Source organism: Pteropus medius, unplaced genomic scaffold (assembly GCF_902729225.1).
Source record: "Pteropus medius unplaced genomic scaffold, Ma_sr-lr_union100, whole genome shotgun sequence".
NCBI classification, from domain to species: Eukaryota; Metazoa; Chordata; class Mammalia; order Chiroptera; family Pteropodidae; genus Pteropus; species Pteropus medius.
Window position 1 is genome coordinate 3262477 of NW_024353787.1, and position 20555 is coordinate 3283031.

A 20555-nucleotide genomic window follows, 5' to 3' on the forward strand; every position below is an offset into this window, starting at 1 on the left:
CTCTTTAATCTCCCCCACCCTTCAACCGCCCCTAACCTATGGATGTTGCTGTTTCCCCTTAAGAACTGGATCTCTGAAGGTGGGGCATCCCCTCCCACACACTCACAGCATGCACCCGGGGCCTGGCGCGCCCGGGGTATGGTCCGTGGCTCCACCTGGGGCGTGAACCCAGGACCTTTTGTGTGCAAAGCAGACGTGCTAACCATTATACTATGGAGCCACCCCCGTACATATATTTTTAACAGTAATATTCTAAGGTAGGAACCTTACATTTTGTGGTTGCGACTGACTCATATATCCTGTTTTCATAGTGTCTTCTGGTTTTATGATTAATTTTATCTTTTCATTATTTTATAGTTTTAAGCCTATCCTATTTTACATTTCTTTCTCAGATGGCCAAATGTGATGCTTGTAAACGACAGGGTAAGCTAAGTGAGTCCATAAAATGGCGAGGAAACATCAAACATTTCTGTAACCTATTTTGTGTCTTGGAGTTTTGTCATCAGCAAATTACAAATGACCCTGTTTCACAAAGAAAAGGTAAAATTAAACTTGGCTAATGGGATCTTTATGCTAGTGCTGGGATATACTATCAGCATTTTAACACATTGTAAATAATAACAAAATTTCACTAGATTCAGATAGCCTGAATTTCCTTAAAATTTCCTATAAGAATCCTTAAGATTACCTTTGAGGGAAAATTAATCATGCTTTTTTGCTATCATAAATACACCAGGAATAATAAATGTAGAAACGCTAACTTTATAGGAAAATTAGATTTGATTGCTTTTGATTGAATTTACCTGTACACAAATAACTTAAACTAAGGGATGTATGCTATTCAGTTAATAAACTAGAATAAAAATAGAAAATTGGGGCAAACAAAGGTAGAGGATATGAGTATGTTGAGTTGCTCTGACTGGTGTAAGATTTGATCCAGAGCTTGCTTGTAGCTAAGGAAAAAAAGAACACATTAATTATATCAGAAAAAATAAAGTAGACCAGTTCTTCATGGGTAGCAAAGTTTTTCCTGGCTAAGAATAAAACAATTTTTTGCAAGTAGGACAGATAATGTGGTCAGAATATCCAGATGAATAAATACATGGCATGTCTTTAGAGTAGCTAGCTCCCTGAAGCAGGACTTCTTTGAGTTAGATTTAAAATATTTGATACTGTTCTCTGATCAAAGCCTGGAGTGCTGCTAAATGACAGAAGCCATGTGCTTTGGCTTCTTATGGTCTGGCCCTTGTCTACCTTTGCAATCTTATTAATAAATCATCACTTAATCCAGAAATACCTTGTGCTAATCTTTTGTGTTCTCAGTTCCCTGAGACCACTCAGGTGGGAGGTAGAATATTCATTCCATAATGTGAGCTAATAAAACCAGTATTCTTAACATAGTTGGAACAGCTATATCAACAACTTACTTATAAAAATTGTCATGTTAAATTTTTATTTGAAGCAAGCTTAGGTGTAGGAATTTTAATATTCATGAATAGAAAAGCTCATCCTGAAGTTAATCCTGAAGCTAATACCTATATTTTTACCTGTTAAATATCATTTGAAGTTGATAATTTTAGAGAATTGGCCTCTCTTAAAGCTCTAATGAACACTAATCTGACCAGACTCACCCAATCCAACATTATACAGAGTTAGATATTTGCATTTCACCTTGAAAATTTAGTTGTTAAACGGTATTTTTTCGTATGTGACTCTTGTTTATACTAGGTCTTACTTTTTTATTTTAATCAGTAAATATTTCTAAGGCACCAACTGCTTCTGTGGCTCTCCCATCTGTAAGGACAAATACAACACCAGTTATAACCAGTGTGGTGTCATTGGCAAAAGTGTCTCCTGCCCAGCCTACAGAGAACACTAACAGTGTTTTAAAAGGTATGATTTGATGTAAAGGCATTTGGTTAGACTGTGGAAGTGAGTGTTATCTAGTGTGAGTAGCTCTTATTGGTAATATTTACATTTATATGAGGAAACATGCTTCTGTCTTGGAGAGCCGTGGGCAGCAAGCAGAGTGGCATGGATAGGGGAGGAAGTGGTATGTATAGTTTATTTTCTTAAGAACCCAAGTAATTTTAATATTGCTGCCTTTTCTACCAGAGATTCTAATACAGGAGGATGAGATTATGGCCCAGTAATCCTTACCTTTACCAAGGACCCCAGGTGATACTGATGCCGAATTCCCTTGGACCGTTTTTGAGAAATTCTGGCTTCTTATTTCCTGTCAACTACCTTAGTGAGAGGAAAGTAACTTCTTGGTTTCAGCGTTGACTTCTTTATATTCTGGGGGTAATAATGTATGTTTTAATTTATAACAGGTGCAGTAACTAAAGAGGCAGCAAAGATCATTGAAGATGTAAGTTTTATTGTTAATATTTTGCCTGATAATGCAACTTTATTTTCATTTTGAATATAGCCTTCTAACGTAGAGCTGAGTACATTTCTGTTTGCAGCTTAGTCTTTAAAAAAGTGGATTAATATATTATGCATAAATTTTTGTTTTTGAATCTTAAAGTTAGATCATTAATAAGAATGCATTCATGATTTATTATTTGTGTCTGACTCCTTAATTTCTTTAAATACTTGTTAATTCCATCCTGTTGCTTATTTTTACTACATTCAAGTAATTAGACCAGAAAACCTCTTGAAAAAGTTCAATACAGTGTCATTTTTTGCATCTTTGAATTATGTGTGGTTGAAAATAGTGCAAAGTAAAAATATTTAAATTCCCACTTTATGACTGAAATTCGAAATATTGTGAAACTTCCAAAAATTAAACAAAATTTTGAATAAATGCATAATTTCATATCTGACAGGCTGAAAGGATTACAAATTATGTCTCTGGTATCCTGTATCAGTATCACTTAAGCAGGAAAACAAAATTCCTTTCATTCTTTATCAATAGCACATTAACCTAATGTGTTAGATCTTACGTTAATGTTTTTGCTGACTATTGTGCTGCTCTCTTAACATTTATTTGTTCATGATACAATTAAAAATAATTTTTTAAATATCAAATAACGATGCCATTCAGGTTCATTAAGTGGTGGTGCTAGTATTAAAAAGTGTGTCTCATTCTGTTAAATTAGGAGAGTGCACCCTGCAGAATATTAGAGATTAAAAAAAAAAAGCATTAAAGCAAGTATACCCTTTAGTTTGCAAAATTATCTTATAACCAGGCAAGGATAATGGAATAAGTGGATAAAATCCTGTTAACACGGCTACAAGGTCAATGCTGCCATAATGCACTCCTAACTAAGACTAACCTATCATCTGTGCTAAGGCATAAAGTCTTTTTTAATGATTTGAAAGGAGGGTGACAGTGAGACAAAAAGGTTTACTACATGTCATGGCTGGCTCTCCAATTTTAAAGCTCACCAAGGTTTTAAGAATGTAAAAAGGAGCAGGCAAGCTATATCTGCTAACTCCAGAGCTATCAAAACTTTAGCTTTATCATAATTTAAAGAGTCTTTAACTTGGAAGAAAACATAATGCCTGTTAATAAAGAATCTGTGAAAGTGGTAAAGAAGGTAAATTTATGCAAAGATTATAAGAGGATGTTGAAATTTTGCTTCGGTCCTTTCCCATGGATTAATAAAGGGAGACTTGATAGAATTAATAAAACAAAGGTAGCAAGAAGAGGGCCTAGCAATTAGCCTGGGCCATAAAGATATTAATTAGCTGAAGTGACTGGTATAAGCTTTTGACCATATTTCAGCAAAAACTGCTATTTTTGAAGAAGATGATCCAAATGTGGATTGCTGTTCCATGATGGCAAGGCAAAAGATGGACAATGTGTCTGCCTATCAAGAAGTCTGCAGTGAAAAAAAATGAGAGAGAAAACAAACCCCATTAGAGTCATTCTTTAATAAAAGTCTTTTCAGGGAGTCAGACCAGCTTCACCATAATGTGGAGAGATAGCTTGTCCTAATTTGATACCTCTTAACTTCAGTATTTGTTTTGTTGGAAGATGATAATGATAATTACTTTAAGGCAGTATACTATATTAGTGACTGTCATTAAGTTAACTTTGTAGTTATTTGTATATTATATACTATACTTATTTTAAAATCACATGATTAATCATTGTTATAGAATTATTTATTATTAACCACATCATAAAATTAAAATGTCAATGTATTTTTTATATTAAGTATTAATATGTATTATAAAAATGTTCTATATGAGTTGTAGATTTATGTCTTCTGAGAATGCATCCCTTCTCAGTTCATATGTATGGAACAATTAGTCTTTAATTGTGTTAGTTTTGAATTATTCAGTTCTCAGAAACATATCCTTCATATTAAATGTGACTGCCTTACATGTGTTTTCCTTATGTGGAGTCCTTCTATAATTCACCAGTCATTTAAACTGTGTTACAGAGTAGCTCTGATTAATATTTTCAGTTTAGTCTATTAAAAAGCATAATATTAATGTGTAGTACTCTATAATTTTTAAAAACCCTGACAGTTTTAGAGTTTGTTCTTTGTTTCTCTGGGACTTTAGTGTGAATCTTCTTCTAGTTATTTAAATGGTCTTACATTTTGGAGAAAGCTAAGATATAGGAAAGTACACAGAAGAAAATCTACTGTAAAAGTCAGCAAACTTTTTGTATAAAGTTGTAGATAGTAAATATTTTAGACTTTGCAGGCCACCCGGTCTCTGTTGCTATTTCTCACCTCTGCCATTGTAGCGCAGTAAGTGGTTGTGTTCCAATAAAACTTTATTTACAAACAGGTGGTGGGCTAGACTAGGCTCCGAGCCTACTTTGCCAACTCCTGCTCTACTATGTTCCCCATCATCCAGAATTAAACATTGTTGGATTTGGCTTATTTGCTTTTTTCCCTACCTGTTTTTCTCTTTTTAAAAATGAATCACATCTATGGCCATGCCACCCTGAACAAGCCCGATCCCATCTGATCTTGGAAGCTAAGCAGTGTCAGGCCTGGTTAGTACTTAGATGGGAGACCACCTAGGAAGACCAGGTGCTGTAGGCGTAAAAAATAAAAAATAAGGGATTGTAAGCTGACAAGGTCCTTGCAATCTGTGAAGTCAACCAAGGGTTGCCTCGCCTAAAAAAATAAAATAAAAATGAATCACTACCACCAGTCCCCTTTTCGTATTTCTAGATGTTACTATTCTGAGTCTGCTGTGCATCCTTTCAGACCATTTTTAATCTTTCACATTCTTATACACAAATCCATGGAAAATAATATTGTTTTAAAAAATATCCATGTGATATTTAATAGATTTGGTACATTCTTTTTGACTGCTATATAGTATTATATTGTATGTAGGTACCACATTTTATCTGTCCATTGCCTTATTGATGAACATGAGGTTGCTTCCAGTTTTTCACTATTCAAAACTCTGCTGCAATGAACATCCTTGTAGATGTTTCCTTGTGCACATGTGCAGGTGTTTTTCTAGTGTAGATATGGAAAGGTGGAATTTTGGAGTTAAAGCATATCTGCATTTTTAGATTTTAAATTGCCCCTCAGAGTGGCCATTCCAGTTTTTATGCCTGCCAGCAGTTTATGATTGTACTTACTTCGCATAACCTCATTATCATTTAGTGTTATCAGATTTAAAATTTTTTTTGTCAGTCTGTTAGTAATACCTTGTCTTATTTTGCATGCCACTAATTACTAGTGAGTTTGCTTATATTTCTGTTTTTGAACCTCTGAATTTTCTTTGAATTTCTTGTTTTTAATTTCTCCCCATTTTTGTTTTGAATTGTCTCTTTTCTTTATTGATTTATAGCAGTGGTCCCCAACCTCTTTGGTACCAGGGACTGGTGTTCCTATGAGAATCTAATGCCTGACGATCTGAGGTGCAGCTGAGGTGGTGATGCTAGCACTGGGGAGCAGCTGCAACTACAGATGACGTTTTACTTGCTCCCTCGCTGCTTACCTCCTGCTGTGCGGCCCAGACCGGTACTGGTCTAAGGCCGGGGGGGTTGGAGACCCTGGATTTATAGAATTTCTTTGTATATTCTGGGATTGTCCCCCTTCCTACTCTTCATTTTCATCAACACAAAAACATGCAGTAATACTTCTTGAAAAAAATACTTTTTAAACACCATGGCCCTCTAGCCACTGTCCCATTTCTCTCCTCTGCTTTCCATTTTGGAAAAACTCTAAAGGTGGCCTCTACTTGCTGCCTCCATTTTCTTACCTGTAATCTTTCCTTAGCTCACTCTAGTCAGGCTTTTGTCTTCATTCCTCTATTGAAACTGCTCTTCAAGGTCACTATCAGTTTTTATTTTGCCAGATCTGATGGTCAAACTTCAGTTCTCATTATTCTCCTCATTCTTTCATTAACACTTGATACAGTTGATCTTTCCTTCCTTCTTAAAGTACCTTGTCCCTTTTCTCAATCTACATTACTTCTTAGGAGATTCACACAGTCCTGTGATTTTAAACACCACCTAGATGGTGGCCAATTCCCAGTTTTATTTCTTTTGCCCTGACCTCTGAGTTCCAGATTTATATTTCCAGCTGTCTGCTTGACATTCAGATGACTAATTACACTTAATAGCCATCTCAAATAATATGTCTAAAACAGGATCCTTTTATCCCTCCCAGACTTCTTCTCCAGTTCTTTACTTGTTACCATTTCTATTGCTATCTTCTTAGTCTAAGCCACCATCATCTTTCTTCTGGATTATTGCAGTGACCTCTTACCTCTTACTGCATGTTTTTGTGCTTCCATTCTTGTCCTTTACAGTTTTTTTCCTCCATACTATTTCCAGAATGATCTTCTTAAAAGAAATCAGATTGTGTCACTCCACTGCTTAAGAACCTTCAGTGAAACTCTGAAAAAGAAGAATAAAGACGGAGAAGAGCTAATTTTCAAAATTATAGGAAAACTACAAATTTTATAAAGCTACATAGTTAAAATAACTGATACTGAAGCTGTGAACAGGTGGACAACTCAACAGAAAGGAAATCCAAAAATAGATCTAAATATAAATGGGAATTTAGAAATAATAAAGGTGGTATTTTAGATCAGTAGAAGAAATCTAGATTATTCAATAACTAGTGCTATGACAACTAAATAGACATACTGAAGAAAATACAATTGGATTTCTACCTCACAAGCCAAAATGAAGACCAGATGGAGAAAAGACATAAATGTAAAAAAATACTAAAAGTACAAGGAAAACAGATAGGAAAGAATTTTAATGCAGAAATAGGGAAAGTCTTTCTAAATCTGCCACAAAACCCAGAAGTCATCAAAAATTTGTTAGGGAAATTTGTATTTCACAGTCAAAAGACAAATGACAAAAACCAAAAGGTTGCAATTCATGTCATAAAAGGTTAGTTTTTTTTCTTTTTATATGTAAAGAACTCCTACGAATCAGTAAAAAGACCTAACACCTATTGGGAAAATGGGCAAAAGTATGATCCATCAGTTTATAAACTAGGAACTAAAAATAGTTCTTAAACATATACAAAGGAATTCAACTTCAAAATTAGAGAAATGCCAGTTAGAACTACAGTTTTATCAGATTGGCAGAGATAAATATGATGGATAACACTGTTAAGGCATTCTTACATATTGCCAATAGCAGTCGGTAAAACTGCTACAGAGGGCAATTTAGTAAAACCTGTAAAAATTTGAAATGTAAATACCAATTTACCCAGGAACTCCATTTTTAGGAATTTATCTTTCAGATATATTTCACACGTTTATGAAATGAAGTATGTCCAAGGAAAATAATTGCAGCATTGTTTGTAGTAGCAGAAACTTGAAAACAACCTAATTGTTTTATCAGTGATCAGGGCCACTGTGAGTTCATCCTGAGTTATTGTACTAATTAGGAAAAAAAAACTCCTACATAGGAAGAGCCTGAAATGCACCTCTCTCCAATCCACTCTGAGTCACATGGCCTGGCAAGTGGAGTACCCTGCACAAGCATACATAGTGGCTCTGCTGGAGCTGTAATTAAATGTTATATCCATACAGTGCAATACTAAGCAGTTAAAAAGAATTAGGCATTTCTATATGTATAGACATAGAGTGGTCTTATAAATAAGTGAAAAAAGACAAAACTATAGCATACTACTGCCATTTGTATTTTAAATATACACGCAAACACACGAAACATATGCCTGTACAAATGTACAGAATGGCTCTGGAAGGCAGCCAATAAATTGATAATAGTGGTTTCCTCTGAGGAGAACTTAATGACTTAGGGAGAATGTTAAGAGGCAGAATTATTATTTTTTCATTGTTTATTATTTGAATCTTTGAATTTATGTCACATGTTATATTACTCATTCAAAAAATATGCACAGAATTTTTTTTAAAGCTAAAGGAAAACAGGGCAAAGGATATGAATAGTTCACGGAAGATGAAATACAAATATTGCTTAAACATGAAAAATACCTAACCATGCTACTGTTAGATAATTTTCACTTGAGAAATAAATGAAAAGTCTGATAATACTGTTGTTGACTAGAGTGTTAGGAAGCAGGCTCACATACATTGCTGAAGGTTATTTAATTTGATATGACGTCTATGAAAAGCAATTTGGTGGGACCATCATAATTAGAGCCTATATATAATATATAGATTTTATTATAATTTTTACCCACCAAACAGCACTTAAAAGACCTTATTCTACAGATATAATAGCACATGTATAATTAATTTATGTGTAAGGATATTTATTGCAGCATTGTTTATAACAACAAAATATTTATAACATTTAAATGTTCAATAGCAGAGACACTTCAAATTACCTGAGATTCATTCAATGTATAAAGCTGTTACTAAGCAGCTTTATACAAGGTTATGTAAATATACCTCCAAGATAGCTTGCCTAAGTGACAATACAAGGTGTAGAACTTTGCTAATAATATGCTACCATCAGAAGCAACTTATTTAATTACATAGACCATCTCTAGAAGAATGTATAAGAAATTGAGAACAGTGGTTGTGTTCAGCATTGAGTCTGGATAGATGGCAGACAGGCATGGAAAACTTACTTTTTATGTAGACACTTTTATACCTTTTTGAATTATTATATAACTTGAAATTATTGCCCCTATAACCAGTGGCTTTTCCATCTTTCTTAAAATATAAGCCTAATTTTTTGTCTTTATTAACTCAGACCTTCCAGATCATACACAGTTTGGCTTCTGCCTACCTCTCCAAACAGATCATTCTAGCCCCTGCCTACTTTTTTTCAGCCTTGTTCTTATTGCTATTCCTAAAAAATTCCAAGCTCTTCCCTACTTCAGGGCTTTTGTACCTACAATCTTGCCTGGAATCCTCTGACCTTAGGCCTTTGTATGACTTGTTCTTTTGAACATTCAAAAGGTCTCTGCTCAGATGTTTACTCCATTACCCTTCCTCCATACCATCTCTCTTTATTCCCTTACTCTGCTTTATTTCTTTCATAGCACTTATCACTACCTAAAATTATACATTATATATTTGTTTTACTTTTTTATCTTCTTTGCCTCCCTCTAGAGTGTAAGGCCCATAACAGCAGACTTTTTCTTTTTTTCTGTTGTATCCCCGCAGGGCTTAGAACAGTATCTGGCTTGTAGTAAACATTCAGTAAATATTTACTGAATAAAAAAGAAAAACATTTTAAATAAGTTCTCTCACTGTATTGTTGTTTGACTTTGCAAAAAAAAATTCAAGGTAGTAAAATGTATCAGTCTTTTCTACTTTGTAATTCTTTTGTGTTTTATTTAAGAATATTTGCTCCTTGTTCTGGTCATTTGAAAGTTCTCCAGTATATTTAAAGTTAAATTTTTTCATGTTGAAGTCTTTAATCAATATGGAATATATTTTTGCATCTGGTCTGAGGCCAGATCTAAATTTTCTGAATAGCCAGTTGTCCTAATCAGCGAAGATTATTTTCATTGTTTTGATTGTACTTACTATAGCCAGAGTATTTTATTTTTTTCCCCACTCCCTTTAACGACACCTTGGCCATTTAACTATCTGAATTAAGTCTTTTTGTTACCTCTCCTTTGAATTATTTTTTTCTTTAAAAATTCATTTATTGAGATAATATATAAGCCTTATGTTTAATGACCTAGTGTCTTGTTATGCCATGTGGTCTATTGATCAGGATCAGCCTAACTTAGGAATTTTTTATTTTTATTTATTTATTTTTTTAATTGAAGAAATGATTTAAATTCCTCCCACCACAACCCCTCCGCACCCACATTCTACCTCCCCTTTACTCCCTACCCTCTGGTAACCACTAGTCCATTGTCCATGTCCATGAATCTCTGTATGTTTGTCCTGTTCATTCGTTGCTTTTAGGTTTATATCCCACATATAAGTGATATCATGTGATTTTCAACTTTTTATGTCTGGCTTATTTCGCTTAGTATGATTATCTCAAGGTCCATCCATGTTGTTGCAAATGGCAGTATTTCATCTCTCCTTATGGTAATATTCCATTGTATATATGTACCACAGCTTCTTTAGCCAGTCATCTATTGTAGGACGCTTCAGTTAGCCAGAGTATTTTAAAAAATACGTAAATGGAACTAATACTGATTAGAAGAATTAGGAATTAGTGTATATTTTCTAAAGAGATGTCTATTGTAATTACTCTTTAAGAGGAATAATATTTATTTCTCTTGATTTCTGCCACCTTTGAATTAATAGCGGTTATAGTCAGTGATAAGATACTAAAAAAAAATCTTTGGTTTCTGAATTTGTTTTGAACTAGGGAAGTACACAGGCAGATGCCACGAAACTTCTATCTTCCCAGTCTTCCAGGCTTTTAAAGAACAAAGCATTATTGTGCAAGCCCGTCACACAGACCAAGGCCATCTCTTGCAAGCCACATATACAACACAAGGAATGTCAGACAGGTATGTGTCCTTGTGCTTTCTACATGTTGAAAGTTTGTTTTCTATTTTCCTTGGTTTTGTTTTTTTTTAAGAAAGGAAATTAATGTCATTGGTAATATCTTAAATTTGAAAACATTCATTAATTTTTGGATCACATACTTCACACATCTAATTCATTCTTTATAATTATTGTCATTAACGCTAATAACTACTAAATTGAATCAATACGCATCTAAAGCATTATGTGTAGAGTGGACAAACATTTCCCATGTGTGCACTACTTTTTCACATGAACAAACAAGCTATTATAATTATTAAGGTATAAATTTATTTAAAAGCATTAGTGATTTAACTTTAGTTCTTGTTTTTAAGCACTGTGAATTGATTTGTGAATTAGAGGTATAACCATATGTCTGAGGTGTTGGTAATCAGGAAAATTGTTTGAATTCATACTTGAAATGGTTGTAAACTATTGCTCCAATCCACGTTATAGCTTTTAATCCCACTACCCTTATATTTTCAATTACTTTCACAGCCTACTCTGCCCAAAGCATTTTTTGATTTTTGTTGTTATTGATAATTTTACTTCACAGAATATACTTGTATTTAAAACTTTAGTCTGTCAACAAGGAATCGTGAGTTTTTATGTAGAGTGCCTTTCTTTTGGTAGGAGTCAAGGAGAATCCTGTTTTCCTTCCTCAGTAAATTTGATTGCTTTATATTCCTGTTAAAATGACACACTCTCTGTGTACATTAATTTATATTATATATACATTCACATGTAGAAAGGTAGTAAAGGATCTGTGGACATCTAAATGCGTGTATGTGTGTGTGTGTACATTTAAAAATTTTTCTATATTAAATATTGGATTGTATTCTCTATACTGTTGTAAACTGCTTTTTCATTTGACTTTGCATTGAAACCATTCCACATCAATACAAATTTAAATATACATTGCGATTCTTAACGGATGCTTAGATTCCAATGTATATAACATATCCATTCCTCTAAGATTGGACATTTAGATTAATTCCAGTTTCTTAATATTATAAATGATGTTGAGTTAAGCTGTATAAATGAATATTTGTCCATTGTCTAATTATATCCTTAGGCTAAATCCTAAGTAGTGGAAATTACAGATTCAAAAGCTATCATAGACTTCTAACACTTTTGATACATGTTGCAAAATTGCTCTCCTAAAAAGTTATATCAATTTATGCTCCAACCAGCAGTGTTTGAGAGCATCTACCTCTCAGCACCCTAACACTTATCTTTTCCCCTCAACTTTAATTTGGAAAAAATTTAAAATTCAGAAAGATTGAAAATACAGCACAATAAACACCAATAATAGCCTTCATCTAGTTTCACCAAATGTTAACTTTTCGCAACATTTCTTTTTTTCTGAACTTTAAAAACGTGAAGTAATTTATTCTTAATTTGAGGTAGTCTGTGGACTTCAGCCATAATTCCAGTCATCTGTTGAATACATAGCATTGCTAGTTTATGTACCACAGCCTATAGTTTTACTTTGGTCTGTGACCAAGCTTTGGGCAAAGGAGAAATTCAGTTTTTAATGACATAGAAGTATCATGGTTTGTGTTTAAACTTTTTCAGTGTTTTCCTTTGATAAATAAAAACAGTAAACAATATAAATTTTAAATATGTGGGGGAAAACATAAAGAATACTGCTTATTTGTTCTTGAAAATAACAGAATTCAAATATTTCATTCAGATTTACCTGTACCTAATGAGAAAAGTGATGTGGAACTTGATTCTCCACCTGCAAAGAAAAAAAGAATAGGTTTTTTCCAGACTTATGATGCAGAATATTTAAAAGTTGGTTTTATTATCTGTCCGGGATCAAAAGAAAGTTCACCAAGGCCCCAGTGTGTCATTTGTGGAGAAATATTATCTGCTGAAAACATGAAGCCAGCAGATCTTTCTCATCATTTGAAGACAAAACATTCAGAATTAGAAAACAAACCAGTAGATTTTTTTGAACAAAAATCTCTTGAAATGGAGTGTCAAAACAATTCTTTTAAAAAGTGTTTACTAGTTGAAAAGTCACTTGTGAAAGCTTCTTATTTAATTGCTTTCCAAATTGCTGCCAGCAAGAAGCCATTCTCCACTGCTGAAGAATTAATTAAACCATATTTAGTAGAAATGTGTTCAGAAGTTTTGGGTTCAAGTGCTGGAGACAAAATGAAAACCATTCCTCTTTCTAATAATACGATTGGACACAGGATTGATGAACTGTCTGCAGACATTGAAGATCAGCTGATTCAAAAAGTCAGAGAATCAAAATGGTTTGCCCTTCAGATAGATGAGTCTTCAGAAATCTTAAATAACACCCTTCTTTTGTGCTATATTCGTTTCATTGATTATGATTGTAGTGATATAAAAGAAGAATTATTATGTTGTATTGAAATGCCTTCTCAACTAAATGGTTTTGAAATATTTGAACTAATAAATAAATATATTGATAGTAAATCTCTGAATTGGAAACATTGTGTTGGTCTCTGTACAGATGGGGCTGCAAGCATGACTGGCAGGTATTCTTGTTTAAGGACAAAAATTCAAGAAGTTGCCGTGAATACAGTGGCATTTACACATTGTTTTATTCACCGTGAACATTTAGCAGCAGAAAAGTTGTCTCCATGCTTACATGAAATTCTTTTGCAGTCAGCACAAATTTTAAGTTTTATAAAGAACAATGCATTGAATTCACGTATGTTACAAATTTTGTGTGAAGAGATGGGGTCTGAACATGTGAATTTACCACTTCATGCTGAAGTACGTTGGATATCAAGAGGGAGAATTTTAACACGATTATTTGAATTACGACATGAAATTGAAATTTTTTTAAATCAAAAGCATTCAGATTTGGGCAAGTATTTTCTTGATGAGGAATGGATTGCAAAGCTGGCCTATTTATCAGATATTTTTTCACTTATAAATGAACTAAATTTAAGTCTCCAAGGAACTATGACTACGCTCTTCACTCTGTATAATAAAATGGATGTATTTAAGGAAAAGTTAAAAATGTGGTTGAAGCGCACACAAGAGAATGATTTTGACATGTTCCCTTCGTTTTCCGAATTCTCAAATTCATCAGGCTTAAATATGAGAAGCATTGCAAGCATTATTTTTGAGCACCTGGAAGGACTTTCTCAACTGTTTAATGACTGTTATCCACAAGAAGATTTGCGTTCAGGAAATTTGTGGATAATTAATCCTTTTATGAATCACCAAAATAGTAATCTCACGGACTTTGAAGAAGAAAAACTAGCTCAGTTATCTTCAGATTTAGGATTACAATCAGTTTTTAAATCAATGTCTATAATTCAGTTTTGGATAAATGCAAAGACAAGTTACCCAGAACTCCATGAAAAGGCAATGAAGTTTTTATTGCCTTTTTCAACTATTTATTTATGTGATGTTACATTTTCAGCTTTGACTGAGTCAAAACAAAGAAATCTGTTGGTTTCTGGCCCTGCCCTAAGACTTGGAGTCACATCTTTAATTCCAAGGATAGAAAAATTAGTAAAGGAGAAAGAATAGTAAATGCATATTGCTTATTATCAAATTCTATAAGTTTGTGTTAAATTTTGTATGAGATAAGTATCCTAAAATATAATTTCCTAATGTGGATATGTGTTTTCGGTGATTAAATGTTTTAATTTTCTCATTTTGTTGAAGAATTTAATAATTACACATGTATACATAATTATACTTTTAATAGGTAGAGAATTTAGCTATTTTATTGACTGATCAAATAATTTGGATTAGTGACAAAGATGTAGGTAATGAAAGGCTCAATTTATAATGTAATAGCATACCTGAAACTTTAGCTTGGCCTTTAGAAGCATGTGGGACATTTTAGTCTTCAGCCTGCCTCCTACTCTAGCAGGTTGTATGTAGGTAGACAACAGATCTGAGCAACTTGGCTACTAGGAAATGGAAGCTGCAGGAGAGCTTGAAACCCCTTTTGGGGGCCCTCTGGCGCACTAGACCAGGGTTTGACAAGCCTTTGTTATGAAGGGTCAGACAGTGAATATTTTAGGCTTTGCAGACCACATACATGACAACTATAGTACTCAAATCTGTGATTGCAGCACAAAAGCAGCTGTAGACAATACACAGACAAATGTGTGGCTGTGTTTCAATAAAACTTTATGAACACTGAAATACAAATTCCTATAATTTTCCTGTGTCATGAAAGCTGCCTTTAAAATTTGTTATCATAGAAGATGTAAACAAACATCATTAGCTGGGGGAGGGGGAGGGAGTAAAGAAAAAACAGATAGCTGATGGAATTTGGCCCATAGTTCGTTTGCCCATTTAGGTCTAGACAGATTTCCAGGTAAGAGCAAATGGCCCAGGAGTGGCCTGTAGTATCTTGTTGCCGAAAGCCTTCCGACCGTCCCAGGGCTGCAAATATCTGAATTTTCAAAGACCTTTTACATTTTAATTTCAGCTGAGAGAAATTAGAGGAAAAATACATTTCAGCAGATACAAAAGAGCAATTTATTTTATAAAGACTAGTTATTGATTTATTACTAATAATTTCATAAGTTAATTTACTAATTTGCAAATAACTTTTTGAGCTCTTGCATGTGCCATTGTGCTAGGCCTGTTACAGAATCAAGAGGACTGATAGGGCATTATCTCTATTTACAGAAGAAGCAGATACTGAGGCCCGCTCAAGTTAGGTGACAGCTCAAATCGCAAAGCTAAGGTGGCACAGGCAGGAATGAAGCCCTGGTCTTTTGATCCTAACGGAGCTCTTATGCGAGCCCCGTCCAGATACCCATGTTTGACTCCATACTGAGAGAGACTTTCCCTGGATTCACAGGGTCCCATTTAGTCAGTTAAGAGCCAGGGGCCTCAGTGTCCCCATCTGCAACAAATATTTCCCACAACCAGGACAGGGACAAAAGAGGGCGGCAACACCCCTAAGAGATGAGGAAAGGGAAGATCTGGCGCAAGTCCTCCGGCCTCCCGGGGGCGGGAGGAAATAAACTTACGGTGGGGGCGGGTTCTCGGCTGGGCCTGCCCTGGGGCGCGCGAGTCCGCCCTCCCGGAGGGCCTGCACGGCCATGGCGCTCCTACTCACCGCTCTGCGCGTCCTGCTGGGTGGCTTCTTCGCGCTCACGGGGGCGGCCAAGCTCTCCGAGCAGATCTCGGCTCCCGCGTCGCAGCAGATGGTGAGCGGCTTGGCGTGGGCGGCGGGTGGATGGGCCCCAGCGGTTACCCCCGCCGTTGTCCCGGCGCGCCCGCCCCCGCCGGCCCGCGCAGGTGCTCCGCCGACCCGCCTGCCTTCGAGTGAGATGGCGGTGGAGCTGGAGGGAGACCACCTGAACCTGGACCTGGACCTCGACGTCGGCGCCTTCCTGAGAAGTTCCTTTGAGTTCCGTGGATCCTTCATAGACGGAAGTGGCGCGGCACGTCCCCTTCCAACTGAGCATGGGTGGCCTAGAAGCTCCAGGACCCTGGGGGAGGAAGATGGAGTGGAAGAGAGACTTTTAGCTCCTTCCCCGCCCCCTTCCCTTCCTTCCTTTGCTTGAGTTTTTGGATGCTTTGCGAGGCAGGGGTTTATCAGTCCCAGCTTGGCGGGGTAGGAAATCCCCTCTGAAGGCGAAGTGTATCTTCTAAAACTAGTCAGGAAGCAGGACCCAAACTAGACACTCTCCTAACTTAGAATCCAGAGAGCCCTTTCCTGGAGGACAGAGCCGGAGAGGGAGGCCTCGAAGTCGTCCTTAGGCCTTCTGTCTAGTTCCAGATTCTCAGGAAAGCTTTCATGTTCTTATGCCCACCATTCCCTCAAGCTGCTCAAATAAGCCAGACTTGGCGACCCCTCATAGCCTACCTCTCCCAGGCCAGGATTCTCCCCTTCCTTCCTGGCTTAGGGTGGTGGGTTATAGGAAGTTCATCCCCAGAGCCAGACAGCTTAGAACTTCTTCCTTGAGCACCGAGTAGGGGAGGTAGTGGTGGGTTAGCTGGAAAAGGTAGCTAACTTGAAGGTTGGGGTCAAGTTGTGTGGCCCAGGACAGAGCCTGACTCAGCAAGATGAGTCACTTTGAATCTCTCAGTTCCACTTGTGTCTACTGAGGTGGGATCCAGGACTCAGCATATGATGTTCAGAGTAGAATCTGTTTAATAAGCAACAATCTGCCTTCCATCCTCCCTAACACCAAATATTCCCTACATAGTCCCGGAAGAGAAACCAGTCCAGGCAGAAAGAAAGAGAAGCTGTGGAGTTTCCAAGGCCTTGGCAGTAGATGAGACAGCCCCAGCCTTGCTTCCTGTTCCTGGAATTTGGGGTTGGGTTGTAATCTAGTGAGAGTCCAGTGAGAAAATCAGTCCATCTCTGCATCATCACCCAGCCCTTTTCCTTGGAGCATAAAGCCTGTTCCCTGATTTTGAAGTTCAGCTCCCAAGGGAAGCTCACTCTTTTTCCAGGCTGACCTCAGTCCTGACCTAGAGTTAAGGGTGCAGGCACCAAATGCCCTTGTGGAGCACCTGGGCCATGGGTCCTTGGTGAGTGGCTGACAGGCATTCCCTGCCTCCCCTAGAAAGCTCTGTTCGTCCAGTTCGCTGAGGTGTTCCCGTTGAAGGTGTTCGGCTACCAGCCAGATCCCATGACCTATCAAGTGGCTGTGGGCTGGCTGGAACTGCTGGCGGGGTTGCTGCTGGTCCTGGGCCCACGGATACTGCAAGAGATCAGTAACTTTCTTTTGATTGTGCTCATGATGGGTAAGGGAGGGTCCACCTGGGCAGGGGAAAGGGGGACTTCTGAGGGAAGATGATGAAAAGACCTGGCTGTTCCTCTCTTCTGCTTTACTGTTGCCACCCCTCTTTTTTCTTTGGAACCAGGAGTACTTCTGCTTTACTGCAGTTTCCATCATCTTCAGACTAGGACAGCTGCTTTTCAAACTTAACATACTGGAACACTATTTTATGTCAGATATACCTTCTACCTCGTCATTTCAATTGACTGCATGGTATTCCATTATGCGGATGTATTGTAACCTAAAAACCCCTACTGTTCTCCGCCTGTCCCACCCTGAGATGAGAGGATAGCAGCTGACACTTGACCTATATGTCTATCTGGCCATTAGGAACAGGGAAACTGAGGCTCCTGAATGGAAAGGCAGAGAATTTCCCAAGCTGCCCTGGAGGGCCCTGCCCCCCATATCAGCTCTTCCTACAGGAAATGCTGATATACAAAGACAGCTGCTGCTTCAAAGGCCAGGCATCTTCAGGCTCTTCTCTATCTCCCAGCTTTGTGTCACCATTGCTGTCACCACTACCAGCCCTCCCCCAGGCTTTCTTTCCATCTCTGGAGTTTTCCTCATTTTCAGATCTTTCTTCACTTCCACCACCAACCCCTGGGCCTCCATCCTCCCAGCAGGATTAAGAAAGGAGTAGGATCAGGGAGAATTTGTCCCAAAATGCCTATCTACCCTCATTTCTGCCCTATTTGGCTGGATTGTTCCTGTTTCTTTCTTGCCATCTGAGAGGGGTTACATAAGTTCAAAAAGCTTCTGATTTCTGGTCTTTCTATCTCTGGGAGGCCTGAGAGACCAGTGCAGCTAGTTTAGTGTGTGTGTGTGTGTGTGTGTGTGTGCGTGCGCGCGTGCGTGTGTGTGTGCGCGTGCGCACTTTATGGGAGGGCTTGAGCTGGGTCGGGTCAGTGTAGGCTGGAGAGCCTTGAGCTCCTGGATTTTCTGGGTGTACGCAGGGAGCCTCAGAGACCTCACTCTTCATTCCAGGGGCTATCTTCTCTTTGGTGTGTCTGAAAGAGTCACTGAACACTTGCATCCCAGCTATCGTCTGCCTGGCACTCCTGCTTCTGCTGGATATCTGCCAGTTCTTAGTCCCAACTAAGAAGAAGGTGGTCAGACCTACTAGGAAGAAGACTCCAAGTACATTCAAGGAATCCTGAGAGTAGCGTATCTCTTGCCTCTCTGCCATGTCACTGTCACAGCAAGAACATTGTGGAACACACAGAATATACCACCTTGTTACCAATACAATATGTCCAGGCTAAAAATATGATGAAGTAGACATCTTGTCTATCTGGCCCTGCTTTCTCTCTTGGACATTTACTGTTATTTTTGGACATTTACTAGCATTCCTCTTGTTGTGTGAAAATAAAAAATAAGCAGAAAAGAAACTTAAATCTCCCCAAATTTTAATGCCTGCAAATAACTACTTCCAATTTCTTCGTATAACTATACCTCTCAACTTTTTTTATGCCTTTATACAGATTTTTTAATGGGAATGAGACCATATATACTACTTTATTACCTGCTTTTTAAAGCTAATATACTGTAATAGCATTCCATGTCTATTTTACCTTGTTGATGTTAATGGCTATGTAGTATTCCATTGCAAGGATGTACTATAATATAGTTACTCAAGTCCCCACTGAGGAACATTTGGATTGTTCCCAGTTTCTTACAAACCTCACAGTAAATCACCTTTGTATGCTTATTTTCTTTCCCTAGAAGTGAATGAAGGTCCTGTTTCAAAAAGCATGCACTTTTTAAAGATTTTTATTGCATACTTAAAATTTACACATTAATTATTAAGTGCCTGCTTCTGCTTGTGCCCTTCCAAGCCACATGAGGTATTCCCTCCTGTTTCTTTTTATCTCTGGCATTTTAGATTTGCAAAACTAATAGAAAGGGGCATTGAGTCATCATTTTATAGGACCTGAAACTGCCAGCCTCTGGTGGCGAGGTGGGGCACTCAGCGCAGTGTTCCTTGGACACCTACGTGGAGGCAGGGGACAGCCAACTCCAAGGAATGCTACCTGTTAATGCAGTGCTGGAAGCCTGGGAAGAATCTCAGAGGTCCTGGGGTATCAGAAGGATATGTGTGTGACAATTTTCAAGGGAAAATGACCATGTTAGGTCACCCATCTTCGCTACACACACATATGCATGTATATGCATACATGTTACTTTATATTATAGTAGTATATGTAAATATACTATATATGTAGTAGTATATATATAGTAGTATATGTGCCAAAGCAATAAAGAAGATTTTGCTCACATAAGAGGGCCAGAGATAACATAGTTTCAGTTTCAGTGTTGGATAATTTGGCTGCCTTACAATGACATCAAAGACTGATGTTTTTCATTTTCTGCTCTGCTCTTTTCAATTTATAGGCTACTGCCTTCAGTTGCAAAACAGTTGCAGCAGCTCCAGACAGCAGATTTGCACATAACATCCAAAGGTGAAAAGAGAGAAGAAAGCTCTCTTAGAAGACCCCTAGGTTTGCCCTCATATCCCGCTGGCCAGAATTATGTCACATTTTCATTCTTAGACCAGTCACTAGCAAGGAGAATGGAATTCTTATGATGGACTTAAACTAGTTAAGATTTATTCACGACTGGTCAGCAAAGAAGAGAAGGGGTAGATAATGGTTTCTGCCACTTTTCAGCTTATTTGCAGAATATGTTTAATAACAATACTTAGAGTTGCTGTGAGGATTTAGTGAGTAAAAGTGCTTACAGTAGTGCCTAGCACATAATAAGTGCTTAGAAAGTGCTGTTATTAAATACTGGTTTGTTGTACAGATGAGAAAGTGGGTTCAGAAAGCTTGAGTGCCTATGTTTCAGGCCTGAGACTAGAATTGAGTCCTGTATGACTCCAGATGCACACTTTCTACTGCACCAGCTGCCAACGTTGGA

General features: G+C 37.3%; 2 protein-coding genes and 1 pseudogene across 11 annotated transcripts in view; all 3 read left to right on the forward strand.

Moving 5' to 3' along the window:
- ZMYM6 (zinc finger MYM-type containing 6) overlaps window positions 1-15036 on the forward strand; it is a 34344-nt gene extending 19308 nt beyond the window's left edge. For 8 of the 9 annotated variants that reach the window (XM_039850931.1, XM_039850925.1, XM_039850926.1 and 5 more), the window contains 5 exons: window positions 393-540; window positions 1753-1893; window positions 2334-2371; window positions 10724-10868; window positions 12581-15036. In XM_039850931.1, coding sequence (XP_039706865.1) covers window positions 393-540; window positions 1753-1893; window positions 2334-2371; window positions 10724-10868; window positions 12581-14409 — 2301 coding nt within the window. In that variant the 3' untranslated portion in view covers window positions 14410-15036. Of the gene's footprint in view, window positions 1-392; window positions 541-1752; window positions 1894-2333; window positions 2372-3733; window positions 4001-10723; window positions 10869-12580 lie in introns of those variants that run through there. The other variant, XM_039850932.1, reaches the window with a different exon arrangement.
- LOC120593318 (uncharacterized) lies at window positions 4894-5012 on the forward strand (annotated as a pseudogene).
- A 452-nt stretch (window positions 15037-15488) lies between the features above and the next one.
- Window positions 15489-19920, forward strand: TMEM35B (transmembrane protein 35B). Of its 2 annotated transcripts, none has more exons than XM_039850934.1 (3): window positions 15489-16055; window positions 17424-17574; window positions 18624-19920. In XM_039850934.1, the coding sequence occupies exons 1-3, from the start codon at window positions 15948-15950 to the stop codon at window positions 18794-18796; spliced, it is 432 nt and encodes a 143-aa protein (XP_039706868.1). In that variant the 5' UTR covers window positions 15489-15947; the 3' UTR covers window positions 18797-19920. The 2 variants fall into 2 exon arrangements, with proteins under 2 accessions (XP_039706868.1, XP_039706867.1); XM_039850933.1 differs by having other exon boundaries at window positions 15499-16055; window positions 17424-17604.
- Window positions 19921-20555: the final 635 nt, after the last annotated feature.